Source organism: Trematomus bernacchii, unplaced genomic scaffold, assembly GCF_902827165.1.
Source record: "Trematomus bernacchii unplaced genomic scaffold, fTreBer1.1, whole genome shotgun sequence".
Lineage (NCBI taxonomy): Eukaryota > Metazoa > Chordata > Actinopteri > Perciformes > Nototheniidae > Trematomus > Trematomus bernacchii.
Window position 1 is genome coordinate 2,433,769 of NW_022987966.1, and position 14,446 is coordinate 2,448,214.

Consider the following 14,446-nt stretch of genomic DNA (forward strand, 5'->3'; position numbering starts at 1 on the left):
TCATATGCTTTTCCGGTTATTACCCGTCCCCTTGTGTGTTATGTAGCTTTTTCTGCATGTAAACGGTCTGCAGAGTCACAAACCCTCAAAGTACACCCTGTAGAGAGTAAAACTCTAACACAGAAAAGACGTGTCTATGCTGCCCCAGAACGCCTCGTTGGAGATTTTTCTAAACCAAGTCCAAATGGACCAATTGGCACATAGCTATAGAACAATAGGCACACCCTCTGCTAAGGTGGACTCCCGAGCAGCTCAGGAGTCCGCCCTGCGAGGCTCCCAGAGCGGACAGTGTGAGATGGATTTCCCTCTGTGTTTCCCTGGATGCTGGATATAGACCAAGTGCCGTGCCAGCGGGACACCGCGGTGCTCAGTGTCCGCTTGCATGGCACGCAGACCCCGCGCAGCAACCAGGAAACGACACCAGTAATCCAGCTCACACTGTCCACTCCTCGCGCCCCACAGGGCGGAGCAGCGAGCCCCGCAACGTCCCGCCAACACGGCATCCAGACCCCACGCAGTATTCTCATCTGTTTGTCATTACTGGTGTCATCTTCTGGTTGCTATCAAATGCCATTGAAACACATAAACACTGATGTTCCGCTGTAACAGTGGTGGACTCATCAGAGCACAGTGGGCTCATAGGGAGGGGGGGGGGCAGGAGCTCCAACAAGGCGTGTAGGACAGAGAGTGAATACACATACTATACAGAGATGCTGTATGAGAAAACCAATGTGATTTTGGAACATTGAACAATGTAAATCTATTCTAGTAGACCTCAACAATGGAATTATGATCAGTAGAAATGACCAAAACATGGGACCTTTAACCAATGATTAACTTTTCAAGAAAATGTGAAAAACACGCACAAAGAAAATGTAATTCCCTCTATGCAAATAATTCTATTAAATCTTATGAGAGACTATTTGTAGTCATCCTCACTTTGCGATTGTATTTTCTTACTAAAAAACCACTTAGTAAAATGACACAAGTCATTTTATAAGTCACCTCCTTGGTCGAGTTGTTGAAGAAATATGTTTTTATGAATAAAGAGGACATGTTGCAGTGTATGCTCCTTTTATCCACCATGGCCTTTAATTTGAGGCCAAGAGGCGATCTGTTTCAGCTCAGCGTTGTGATTCCTGCCACGGGCCAGTGGACAGCTCAGCCCACTTAACTCATCTGAATTAATCACATGGAAATCTGAAGCACTGCATTAGCTCACCACAGAGTAAATGTGTGGCTGTGTCTCTGTATGTCATCATGTTTTTATAATCTACATTCATTTATTTTAAATAGAAAGAAAAAGTGGGCTTCAAACAATGTTGACACTAATCTTCCTCTGGGATTGTGATGAAGCGTTGGTGTTTTCCTGATACCAGCGGGGCAGAGATAGTGAGCAGATCAAAAGGCTCGAGTCAGACTTACTTAAAAAAATATTAATAATGTGTGGAGTTTTTTTTCTCATGCATAATAGTGCTGCTAATTGATTCATTAGGAATCACATCAGTCGCTTGGGTGCTCATGGTGTAAAGAAGAGGAGGGGGGGGGGGGGAGAACATGAGAATAAATATAACATCAAAGAAGAACAAATAAAATACTAACAAGGTTTAATATACAACAGCAGACTGATGCTGCACTAAACAGCTTGATAAAGGGTGTTTTATTGCATATCTGTTTATATTTGCTGGTGACAAATGTCAAAGTAAATAGTGCTGAGTGTTTACTTGTTGTGTAGAGACACCTGCTGGTAAGTAAAGGTCATTTCACATTATTTATTTATTATTCATTTATCTTTTCATTATTATTTTTCTATTTGCTTGTAAAGCATCTTCACAATGTGTATTCTTAATATCATTCTTATTCTTATTATATATATATGTTATATAATAGAAACAAATCTAATATGAAATTATTCATATTTATTTATTATTTTCTTCTTATCTTTTATTTGCAAATCTTTAAACACTGTGTATTTTTATTATTATAATTATGATAAGCAAAAAGGTTATTATAGAACATTTTTACAATCTGTATGAATTCATATATTTATTTTTTAAAACAGTCCATTTGTTTTTAATTTGTATTTCAGTATATATTATAATTGAAATAAAAAGCCAGCCAGTGAATTTAAGCAAGTTTTATGTTTTTTCTTTAATCCTTTGTATGATTCAAAGCTCAAACCATTTCAATTACTATTCTTATTATTCTTATTTGATTTGTTTAATTGTTGTTTTTATTATTGTAAGCCATAAACACCAAGCTGTGACAAACAACATCAAAGGAAAGCAATAAGATGTGAGATATTTATTTATTTGTCTTTTTGTATTTTTTGTATTTTGTGTCCCGTGACAGGTTACAGCAGTCCCTAACAGTGTTGATAAAAATACAAATGCATCAACAAACATTCATTTAATTCTACCCCTGTGAATGTGAAAACACGCACATCCACCGAACAAAAAACACTTTTAATGTCATAGAAAACATCTCTCTCTTCCAAAGAAATACACTTATTTAAGGCAGCATTAAGGATCATGCTTAATCAGAGATTTTAAACTAATTTTTTAAAAAGCTGGAGAAATCATCTGTGGGTGTTTGCACCTGCTATATCTGACTACTGTATATGGATTTCAATGACTACTTTTTACGATGTTTTATTTGAGTGTTGCCTCTGTGTTTAGTGTCCTGTCTGTCTGTAACTTTGTGTGGTAGTGTTACCACTGACAGGTCTCTCTTGAAAATGAGACCTTGTGTCTCAATAAGATTTTACACCTGTATAAATAAAGGCTAAATAAAAAAATGTACACGATGAGAACTAAGTAAATAAAAAAGGCAATTACGTTACTGCTGTGGCTGATTTAAAAAATGTAAAACTACACATTGCTCTTTAAACTCTTCACAGGTTTGATTTCTTTCTCTGGATCCATTGGACAAACATTGATATGTACACAGAAAATATTTTAATAATATTATAAAATAAGCATAAGCGTTTTCACTTTTCAGTTTGACGCTTCTTTGACGACTCTCCTCCAGGAATGAGGAGGTTAATGTGTTAGAAGCAGCCCTTTTCTAAATGGAGCCATCATGGCTTGTTAACAGCGTACATTGACCTCTCTGAAGAACATCCACAGTTTGCCTTCTTATTCCCAACCAGGCAATGAGCCAGAAATGTCAACGCGGGACAGCAGGGAATCTGGCCTCCTCTCTAACATTTGGATAATAACAGTTCACTATAAACGATTTTCCTACAGCAGAGACGATACAAACGATGTCTCGGATTTATCTTGGTCAGTGACGTCCGAATAAATACTTCTCCTGCAACTCTGGATCCAAACCATCCCTCACTCCTTTCGTAACACACACACACACACACACACACACACACACACACACACACACACACACACACACACACACACACACACACACACACACACACACACACACACACACACACACACACACACACACACACACACACACACACACACACACACACACACACACACACACACAGAACAGTCCTCTGCAGCAGTTTGACCGTCGTCAGCTTAGCAGAGAGATTTAGGTCGGACCTTCGGGAAGAGCTGAAAACAAGAAAAAAAACTATTAAAGTTTTCTGACATGATACAGGAAATCAATCCTACCAACAGAAATAACCCTCCACAACAATTCTCCAATTTGGGTAACTATTCTCACTTCTGTACGTACGTTGCTTTGATTTTTTTTGAAGCTAATGCAGTAATCGTCCAGTGGTTTGGCTTTGAGAAATCTTATGTACTATCAGGATTTATTATTTTTGGAGTTTGTATCTTCATTGTTGAATGCATTTATTTTAGCAACAACTAAATAAAATGTAATCTAATGTTATTTATTATTCGTAATTTTTCTGCATTATGGCGAGAGAATGCAGAGCTAAAGTCTTAATATTGTTTATGAATTGGTGTCTGGCAGTGCAAGGTGCTTCAGAGCCCATTTCACCAATGCTAAATTGGCCAAAATATTTCCACGACAGCGATGCCTTTAGTGCCTGAAAACAGTCCCCGGCCGACCTTATCCATATGTTTTGGTCCTGTCCCATCAAACTGTCTTCTGGTCCAATCATTTTAAAACTATTGAAGAGGCCCTCAACACAATTATAGCCCCTAACCCCCTGGCTGCTTTATTCTGTGTCCCCCAATTCAGAGTGTGCCCACTACGACTCAGTGTGTCATCGCTTTCACAACCCTGCTGGCAAGAAGCTCCATCCTTCTTAAATGGAAACATGCCTCCCCCCGACATATGACAGGTGGATACAGGGGCTCGATGCATTAAACTTGAAAAGATTCTCACTAAAATGATCTCAGAAATCCTTTCACAAAACCTGGATACTCATCCGAGGTAGCTCACTGAATGGAGAGAGAGACCCACACTCTTCCTTCCCCATGTTCCTTTTCAGCATATTACTTTGTCTTTTATATTTCTCCCATGTTGACTACAATATTGTTTTCTACTTTAGTTAATTGTTGTTTTTAAATGTTTTAATTGATTGAGTATTTAATTGCTGTTTGTAGTAGTTATTTGATTTCATTACATGTTGTGACCATGACCAATAATGGGTGGAAGAGTGGATATTTTTCTTTCTTTGAAAGATTATAATATAGACAAATGATCTTGTACTGAAAATGCTATGTTCAAATTGACATGTCTGTAAAAAACAGAATTGCCGTCTTACCCCAAAGTAGTTGTTTGGAACGAAGCCCTCCCTGCCGCAGAGCGAGGCCCACCACCAGTCGGACCCCTCAGGTCTCTGCAGGATGGTGACCATGTCGGCCTCTTTGAAGCTCAGCTCATCGGCTAGCTGAGCCGGGTAGCTCCACAGAGCGTACAGCACCCCGCTGTTCTCCGTGCCCATGGCCTCCTCCACCCCTGGTGTCACAAGGGAGCAACATGCATTCATTTTTAGGATCATTTCTGGGAGAGACAGAGTTGAAAGGGAATGACATGCGTAACGTAATTTATTTTACATATTTATTTACATTTCGGATTAAGGTTATTAATACAAGCTAAACATACTGTATTTCAATATATATAAAAATATATTGAGAAAGTTTACTGTTGGAACTGAACTTTTTTACTTTTACTTAATGTAAGTACAATTTTGAATGCAGGCTTTTACTTGTAACTTAGTATTCTTAATTGACCATGGGTAAGTCCGAACAAATAATCAGGGAGACGAGTGATGTTTCTTGACCAAAGCAAGAAAACAGTTTTTTGAAAAAACCTCAATCGGTGTAGCTATTTAATTTTCTTACATAAAAAGCCTGCCAGTGAACACAAGCAATATTTATGTTTTTTTAAAGGCTTTATTTTATATAGGATGCAAATACTAGGACACCAAATATTTGCAAAATAAGAATAAAGTGTAAACATTGATCACACTGTGTCCTGTTGAGGGTCATTAATATAAAGTTTATGATGGGTATTTCAACATCAGCTATAATTGTTATGTTTGAGACTAAACTCAACTGTCATATTTACCAAGCAGCTGGAAAGGTCAGAGCCCAGTAACTGTCAGATGATTCATTCTATTATGTTTGACGTTTAGCATTTAATAGTGCTGTGTCACACAGGGTGTGTGTGTCTGTGTGAGTGTAGGTGTTATTGCCTCACCTCTGAGGAAGGTCTCACACTCCTCATAGCCGACAGCGTAAGGATCACACTTCTGGGAGGAGGTGGCGCCGTCGCTCTCCGTCATGGCCATGACCGCCGCTCCGTTCCTCACCAGGAACTCACACAGGGGCCGGTCGTTACACGAGGCGGCGCAGTGCAGCGGGGTCCTGGGGGACAGAGATGGCAGTCAATACATGCAGGAGATAGCTGAGACACATTTTGTCATCTTGGACAATGTCTCCCACCTATTCCATGACTCCAACAGTCGCCATAGTGGAAGACTAATTTCACAAAGTTGCCCCACAGAGCGCCAGACTTCACCATCAGCAGCTAAACCCCTTTAAAGTGTGCTATTTATATATATCGTTTAAATACTAATCCAACACTGTATATATTGTAATATACCGAATGTTATATTTGCAGTATGATGTGCACATTTTAACTTCAACTTCTTATGTTTATATAAAAAAAAAAATTATTTTCTAAATTAATTTGATAGTTTTTGGAGATTTTACGCAAACTTTTATTTTTATATATTTGAATCTTTTTTTTTGTTTGTATTGTTTTCTAAAATGAACAACAGTCACAAAACCCAATTTCCCTCAGGATACATTTTTGTAGTATTCTGATTCTTGACTTAATAATGTTGCATACATAAGGAGGAAAAAAGGTTGTTAAAAGGATCAAACATGGAACTATTAAAAAAACTATTTTAAGATTAAAAAAAGTCCATAAATAATGTGAAAAATTACTATGAAAAATATAGACAAATTAAATAACGTGGCTTTGAACAGAAATGTGTAAAATACACAGTAGAATTGGCAAGAGGAACAAACCTAGTAGTAGAAGAAGTACTGTAGTGTAAAATGTGAATACATGTATAGTTCATTGCCTGGAATTTGTTCTTACCTACTGTACTACAGCACTACAACACACACAGTTACAGACAAATAGCTACTGCACTTCTTTATTTGACTTGTTGTTGATATGGGCATGACAGGCTTTTTTTATTTCGTTGTACCTGGTGCAATGACAATAAAAAAATAAAATGATATTCCTTTCTATTCTATTCTACTTAAATAAGTAGAGATAATGTCCAGATATTTACCAGCCGTGACTGTCTGGAGCGCTGACATTGGCTCCAATACGAACCAGGAAGTCCACCACGTTGTAATGGCCGCCGCAGATGGCATTGTGAAGGGCGGTGATGCCTTCATCGTTGGGTTGGCTGGGGTCGCTCATCTATGGAAAACATTTCTCATCAGCCTCTCTCTATTGTTACTGCCTTTATCCTGGTTTCAAAACGACTTGCTCCTAACCCCCAACTTGCTCAAATAGAAGTATACTAGTCGAATGTATTTCTGTATGAATAAGAAGCAGCAGGGAGATGTCAAAAGAAAAGGAAAGCAGAGTCAGCAAACCTTGCCGAAAGATAAATATCACATATTCTTAAGGGCTTCCTAAAGTCGAAATCCAGAACTGGAGCACCAACTTTTGCACTAGAATTAGCTTTCTTAGTTCCCACGGTTTGAAGAAGTTTGTTCTAGAAAATAATTCTGCATATGTAGAATAAGCACCAATATGTTTCCTGCGATTGTGTTTAAGTTCAAGTGAGCCATGTCTGATTGTTGTTTTTTCCTGAATCAGCTATGTTTGTTGCAATGAGTTTAATATATTGGGTACATTTGAGGTATAACTGTGAGTAATAGTATCAGCAGAGTAGTTCAAGTTGCAGTATTTACAGTGAGGCATATTCATTTACACACACACCTCCTGCACGGCCTTCTGCACCGTCTCCAGTTCTCCGACCAGTGACCCGTCCAGCAGCAGGACCAGCGGGCTGAGGCGGGCTCGCCTCCCAGAACTCTTGTGCTTGGGTCGCCGCAGGATGGAATGGTAGAGCTGGAGAGAGAAACAGAAGGAAGAGATCATCAATCACATGGGTTTCAGAACCTAATGCAAAATATGCTGTTTTTATTGAGAATTATTGCAATGTAAGTCCACTAGCATGTTTAAATGCCATTACACGGTGTAGAAAGCACACTATTTCAGGGTTATTTAAGAACTGGATTCTGATTGTGCAATTTGGACATTCAGCTGTCTGATTTTTTCCGATAGCAGACTGTTGGTAAGGATCACTGATCAAGTCACTTTGTGCAGTAATATTAATCCGCAAAAAGAAGTATGATACGTTTAACGTCAACACCATAGTTTTCTGTTCCTCCATCATACGTTATATGTGTGAAGAGCTTGAAACAGAAGAAAATAAAGAATAACAACAAAACAGCGCAAGAGAGAGAAAGAGTTTAAAGACTTAGAGAGCTGTGGGACAGAGAAATCAGCAGAAGAAGACAGACAGGAAGTAGACACTAAAGGGAACAGCAGAAGAAGAGAGACATGGGGTGTTTCTCAATCTCGAGTAAAGCTGATCCAGAGCCACTATTTCAAGCATACTACGTCATCAAGGACTGTTCCAATCTCCAGCATACTTGGAAATCTACCGAGCCCGGCGTACTTCGTTTGGAGAAATTTCGAGGCTGCACATGTGTAGACTCCGCGGTCTTAAAATCCCCACAATGCTTTGCGCACGGACCAATTTCCCCAAATCTGTGGCGGAAGATGTAAGGCGGGGCCTCTAATATGACGCACACCTGCACACTTGCTAGCGTGTTCCACTCTTCGTTTTCCGAATGCCAGGAAGTATTCTTGACTCGCTTCTGAAGCAAGACGCTCGGAAGACATGTGCTACCAAGCAAGCGTACTCGACATTGAGAAACACCCAGGAACTTAACACTAAAGGGAACAGCAGAAGAAGACAGACGGGAAGTTAACACTAAAGGGAACAGCAGAAGAAGAGCGACAGGAAGTAGACACTAAAGGGAACAGCAGAAGAAGACAGGCGGGAAGTTAACACTAAAGGGAACAGCAGAAGAAGACAGACAGACAGGAAGTAAACATTAAAGGGAACGGCAGAAGAAGACACAGACAGGAAGTAAACACTAAAGGGAACGGCAGAAGAAGACAGACAGGAAGTAAACATTAAAGGGAACGGCAGAAGAAGACAGACAGACAGGAAGTAAACACTAAAGGGAACAGCAGAAGAAGACAGACAGACGGGGAGTAAACACTTAAGGGAACATGGTATACATGTAGGCTATGGTAGTGCTTAAAGAATACATTTTGAAGTTAGGTTGTTATCGCGGCAGTTAAGCCGTTGATACACTTTAGCACGGACTATGTTCTTCGCGGAAGCTATACTAGGTTCTGCTCATAATAATGACAAGCCCATTGCATGTTGTCCCTTACATAATTAATTAGGCATTTCTAAAGACAATTTACATAGTTCTACTTGTCCAGAGACTATAACATCCTCAGTCGCTCTAACCCTTTTCTTACTCTGAAATCTTGCTGCATCGTGGCTGCAGGTAGATGTGCAGGAGGTGTAGCGAAGTCCTCTTCTTCTTCTGAGCTGCTGGTCTCACTCCCCTTCTCCCCCTTCTGACGGCGGGCCTTCTTGCGGAAAAGCTTGTCAATTAGGTTTTTGTACTGGTTGGGCTGGTAGTGGGAGGCGCTCTTCAGTGGCTTGGAAGTATCCTGGGAGCCCCGCCGCTTCAGGGCCCGGGGGATCTCTGCCCGGATGCGGAGCAGCTCCTCCAGGTTGGGGATCTGCTCGCTCTGGGCCACCACTGGCTGCATCCTGGTGGGGCTGAGGGGCCGGGGGGCTGGGGCCATACCCTCACTGCTGCCCTCTGGTGTGCTAGGAGTCTCCTGAATCACAGGCATGTGATGAACTAAGTCCAGCCGCTCTAACTCTGCATCTATATCCCCGGAGTTCAGTACTGCAAAGATGGACACATTTGAAATGTTGGTTAAACAAAGATCACAAACTGTGTCAAACCCACAGTAATGCTTGGCCATAATGCTGGATTAAAATGTTAATATAAGCACTTTTATATTTTGTAATATTTGAGTAACCTAGAATGATCGGATATATGTTCATGTGTCATGGCAAATGTAATATATTTTAGGTAAAGTTATGGTAAAGTTGAGTGAAGCTCACACAGGCCCTTAGGGTATCATCATAATGTGAGAAGCAGAAATGGAAGACGTTTCATTTATTAGACCTAGCCGATAGCAACTATGTTGCAGTGATGTGCTAGTGTTTTTCTGTTTTCAGGTAAGCAAAAGAGGTAATACAAATGATAAAAGTAGTACACATGTATGGTATGGTATGGACTAGTTCCAGTAGTGTTAGCACCTGTAGCTAAATATAAGTTTGTGCTCAGTCAGTGTGTTTTGCGGGTTAATTGCAGCAGACTTATAAGAATGTACATGAATGTTCATACAGATGCGTAACTCCATAGACCTAGCTAAAAGTATTTAGCTACATTGCATTGATGTGCTTTTGTTTCAGTATTTTCAGGTGGGCCAAAGTGGTGAAAAGTAGTGACACAGATGTACAATTATTGTGTAAGTGTAACATTATAGCGGTAATGCAGATATGAGATTTATATTGCATATTTATATTGTAGATTTACATGTTAAAAGGCAAGTGTGTTGTGTGAAACAATGTGTCGCCTGTACGCTTATAAGGACTAATACCAGAAGGGTAACAACTTGTATCTAAATAATGTGCACTGTGTACCCGTGCTTAATACTGTCAGTCAGTGTGTTTTAAGTGCTAGCAGACTTTTCACATTTTATGCTTTATGCAAGTTTAAGAATGTGTATGTATGTTTATACGGATGCATCTTTCATTAGGCCTAGCCAACAGTATGCAGTAGTGGTGCATTTTCAAAACATTCAAAGTAAAAGAGATTTATATTTAAACGTATGCATGTCAAGAAGTCCCTTTGTTTCCATGATGGAAACACATGGGAGAGTCAGAATGTGTGTGTATGCAGATGATAAATTAGTTTACCGTCACTGTACACTGCCGGCTGTCTCAGCTCAGGTGGGTACTGCAGTGACGGGGGAACAAGTTGGTGGAAGAATTCCCTCGGAAATGGTACGGTTGGTGGGTAAGGGGCCATATCACCGTCTCCTCCCATGAGTCTGGGGTTGGGGACTGGTCTTCCTCCCCAGCGGGGGTTTTGTAGACGCATGATGACAGAGAGAGGGATGGGCTTGCGCTGGCGGGACGGAGACGATGTTGGGGGGATAGAAATACGGGAGATGATGGGCTGAGGCTGGTATGGGGAGTGGACTGGGGATGAAACATCTGGAGGCACTGTTATACGTATGTTACGCGGGAGAGACGCGTGGGAAAACTTGAGATTTTGAGAGCGAGGATCCTTGAACAGAAAGAAAAAGAAGAATACATGTCATCCTACTCCACTGAATCAAATGACTGTATAACTTGGAGTTTAATTGATCTAATTATGGATAATCATTGGTGTGTCTTTTTTAAATCATATTTGTAAACATTTTTTTCAAAATGAGGTTGCACCAAGATAGGTTAACTGACAAATGAAAACGGTCTGAGAAATGTTTTTGCAATCCAAATAACATTATTATGCTTAGTATGTATTTACATATTTTAGATTTTGCCCTTCTATTGTGCCATTTTGTTTGGAACCCACCACACTGACCCCAATTTCATTGATGTGTTTCTTCTCAGCCTTTATGTTATCCCCACTTTTGCAGATAATTATCAACTTACCACCTTTTTATCCTCTTTTAGCTTTTTATTTCTATTTAACAGCATATGGATTGTGTGTTTGAGTACAAAGGGACAAATAGAACAAAAGTCATTGATGAACCAAAATAAAAAATAAACACTTCACAGCTCAGGGGGACAATGTGGAGGCAAATATGTTCTGAGTCAACTTAACTTAAGCAAGCAACACTGATTCTGTCGCACCACTATAAGCTATTTCAATTGATGCCAAACATGGAGAAATCATCTTTTAGGAACTAAATGCTATGAGTTGAGGAGGCTCTTGGGTTGTAATGCCAAGTCCCGGAGAATTATCACATACTGTACATGGAGCTTTTAACACTCTCTTTGCTTGTTGTTTTTATATTTTACAGCAAAATATTGTGGTTCAACTATCATTACAAAACCTACCTACCCAGAACCAAAGGGTACAATAATAATACAAATTAAAAAAACAAAAGGAAAATAATCTTTAAAACAAGATTTATTAGATGAATAATGATAGAGTAGGCAAGCCAGTAACATTGTGCTTATTGTATTTTTCTGACCCATTGAGTCAAGAATTATGTAACTGAGTCTTTTCATTCAACAGGCTTTTGTAACTCCTATCCTCCCCCACATTCACCTCGATTCACCCTTTTGTTATCTGTGCCTAACAGTGCCAGCTGACTTGCGGCTACTCCCAATTTGTGGAACTCTGTAGCAATAAAAGTTTGGGCTACAACATAAGCCAGGCAAATAAATCTATCAGAGTAGCTATTTGAACGCCTCTCTGTTAACACCACCCACCTTTTTTGGGCCTTGGGCCGGAAGGGGGCCATCGAGGTTGGACTCTCTCCAGCTGCTATTTGGCACAGACGGCTGTAGCCACTCTGTCTCTGTAACAGGAAAGTGTGAAATTAGAACACAGAGACCACATACGGGACAGGCAGAGCGCCAGGGCACCTCAGGCCTTGAATCCAAATAGTTTTGTCCTGGCCTAATTCCAAGACTTCCCTTAAGAAATAGAAGTTGAGAAAGTAGAAAAAATAAACCAACTGTCATAGGTGTGGTGAGGTTTCTTGTCGTAGGACACGTCTAGATCTGTCTCGCTCCACTTGCCTGAGTTCTTCTGCCGGTGCACACCCTCCTCTAGGAGAGGAACAAGAGATTGAGAAATAAAATGAAAGGAACACAAAATGATTGCCAGACAAAAGGTGGTGTTACTAAGGCAGAGTTTCTCAAAGTGTGCGGCACCTCACCACTTCATAAGGAGTTTAACCGTGACACTTTTCGAAATCCCGTTTGTGTCCCCCCACTTTACAAATAGGCCTATGTTTATTATTATTTTTTAACGCAAGCCGTCATCGCCACGGAGGAGCACACAGCCTCTGTGAGCGAGCGAGACAGAGACAGAGACAGAGAGAGAGAGAGAGAGAGAGAGAGAGAGAGAGAGCTAGAGAGAGCACACCTTTATCTATTTAATATAGCCTAGTTGTACAAAATAATGTAAGAAATCATTCCAATGTGTACTATAGGACAGTAAAACAGTTTAAAAGGGGAGTGATTAGTAAAATAAGCATAAATAGAAAGAAAGAATGCTAACTAGGTAACATAAGATAAGAATAAACCAGTTTAAATGATTTGTTATTGGTTGTGATCATATTCTAAAGATGTTTGGATTATTGAAAAGTATACAGCTCCCTTTCATCTGAGTGTTGAGAGCTGTATCCATAAATTCATGTTGTGCTCAAAGTGCTCCAGATTGATGCATTTCACTTCAACATTTAAAAAAACATCTTCCCGGGGGTGCATGCCCCTGGACCCCCCTAGAGGAGGTGAGGTCCACCCCCAAATAAAGCAGGTTAAAATAATCACAGACTCAAACAGCACACAAAGGTTAAAGGTCAGCATATCATAATGTTAAAATGTGCTAAATATATACACTGCAAAAAAACAAAAAAAGAGGAGTAAAAGTAGCTCACGACTTGTTTTATTTGTTGAAAGTAGCTCTCATCCTAAAAAAGGTTGGAGACCCCTGTTATAGAACGATACATTTGACCATTTGAAGCTTGGCCTACCATTTTATTGGAGCGATGAGGAGCAGGTGGGGCTTGAAAAGGCCCACCTGCTCAAAGTGGGGAATGACAGAAGAAGTTTGAGAACCACTGGACTAAGGGAACGTTCAGTATTGCATCCATTTATAGGCCAGTATTTCTCCAAGACCTTTTATTTGTAGAGTTAAAGAATCTCTTAAAGGGAACCGTGACATTGAGCCAGAGTAGTTAAATTATTTTTCATGGCAAACTGGAGCGACTGCATTTTCTTGTTTTGGCCACTAGAGAAGATTGGAGTTACTCTGCAACTTCTACAGGTGCACCATAGAGAGCATCCTGACCTTCTACAGGTGCACCATAGAGAGCATCCTGACCTTCTACAGGTGCACCATAGAGAGGATCCTGACCTTCTACAGGTGCACCATAGAGAGGATCCTGACCTTCTACAGGTGCACCATAGAGAGGATCCTGACCTTCTACAGGTGCATCATAGAGAGAATCCTGACCTTTACACGTGCACCATAGAGAGTATCCTGACCTTCTTCAGGTGCACCATAGAGAGGATCCTGACCTTCTACAGGTGCACCATAGAGAGTATCCTGACCTTCTACAGGTGCACCATAGAGAGTATCCTGACCTTCTACAGGTGCACCATAGAGAGGATCCTGACCTTCTACAGGTGCACCATAGAGAGCATCCTGACCTTCTACAGGTGCATCATAGAGAGAATCCTGACCTTTACACGTGCACCATAGAGAGTATCCTGACCTTCTTCAGGTGCACCATAGAGAGTATCCTGACCTTCTACAGGTGCACCATAGAGAGGATCCTGACCTTCTACAGGTGCACCATAGAGAGCATCCTGACCTTCTACAGGTGCACCATAGAGAGGATCCTGACCTTCTACAGGTGCACCATAGAGAGCATCCTGACCTTCTACAGGTGCACCATAGAGAGTATCCTGACCTTCTACAGGTGCACCATAGAGAGGATCCTGACCTTCTACAGGTGCACCATAGAGAGCATCCTGACCTTCTACAGGTGCACCATAGAGAGCATCCTGACCTTCTACAGGTGCACCATAGAGAGCATCCTGACCTTC

At 40.6% G+C, this 14,446-nt stretch overlaps 1 protein-coding gene across 2 annotated transcripts in view; it reads right to left on the reverse strand.

The window, feature by feature from the left end:
- Positions 1-2,942: 2,942 nt before the first annotated feature.
- The window catches only part of ppp1r13l (protein phosphatase 1, regulatory subunit 13 like), a 29,903-nt gene continuing 18,399 nt past the window's right edge, over positions 2,943-14,446 (reverse strand). Inside the window, exons 5-13 of one of the 2 annotated variants that reach the window (XM_034115891.1) lie at positions 12,347-12,439; positions 12,098-12,186; positions 10,571-10,943; positions 9,046-9,488; positions 7,420-7,551; positions 6,758-6,891; positions 5,650-5,816; positions 4,712-4,905; positions 2,943-3,584 (exon numbers count right to left, since the gene is read on the reverse strand). In XM_034115891.1, coding sequence (XP_033971782.1) covers positions 3,549-3,584; positions 4,712-4,905; positions 5,650-5,816; positions 6,758-6,891; positions 7,420-7,551; positions 9,046-9,488; positions 10,571-10,943; positions 12,098-12,186; positions 12,347-12,439 — 1,661 coding nt within the window. In that variant the 3' untranslated portion in view covers positions 2,943-3,548. The remainder of the gene's footprint in view (positions 3,585-4,711; positions 4,906-5,649; positions 5,817-6,757; positions 6,892-7,419; positions 7,552-9,045; positions 9,489-10,570; positions 10,944-12,097; positions 12,187-12,346; positions 12,440-14,446) is intronic. The other variant, XM_034115892.1, reaches the window with a different exon arrangement.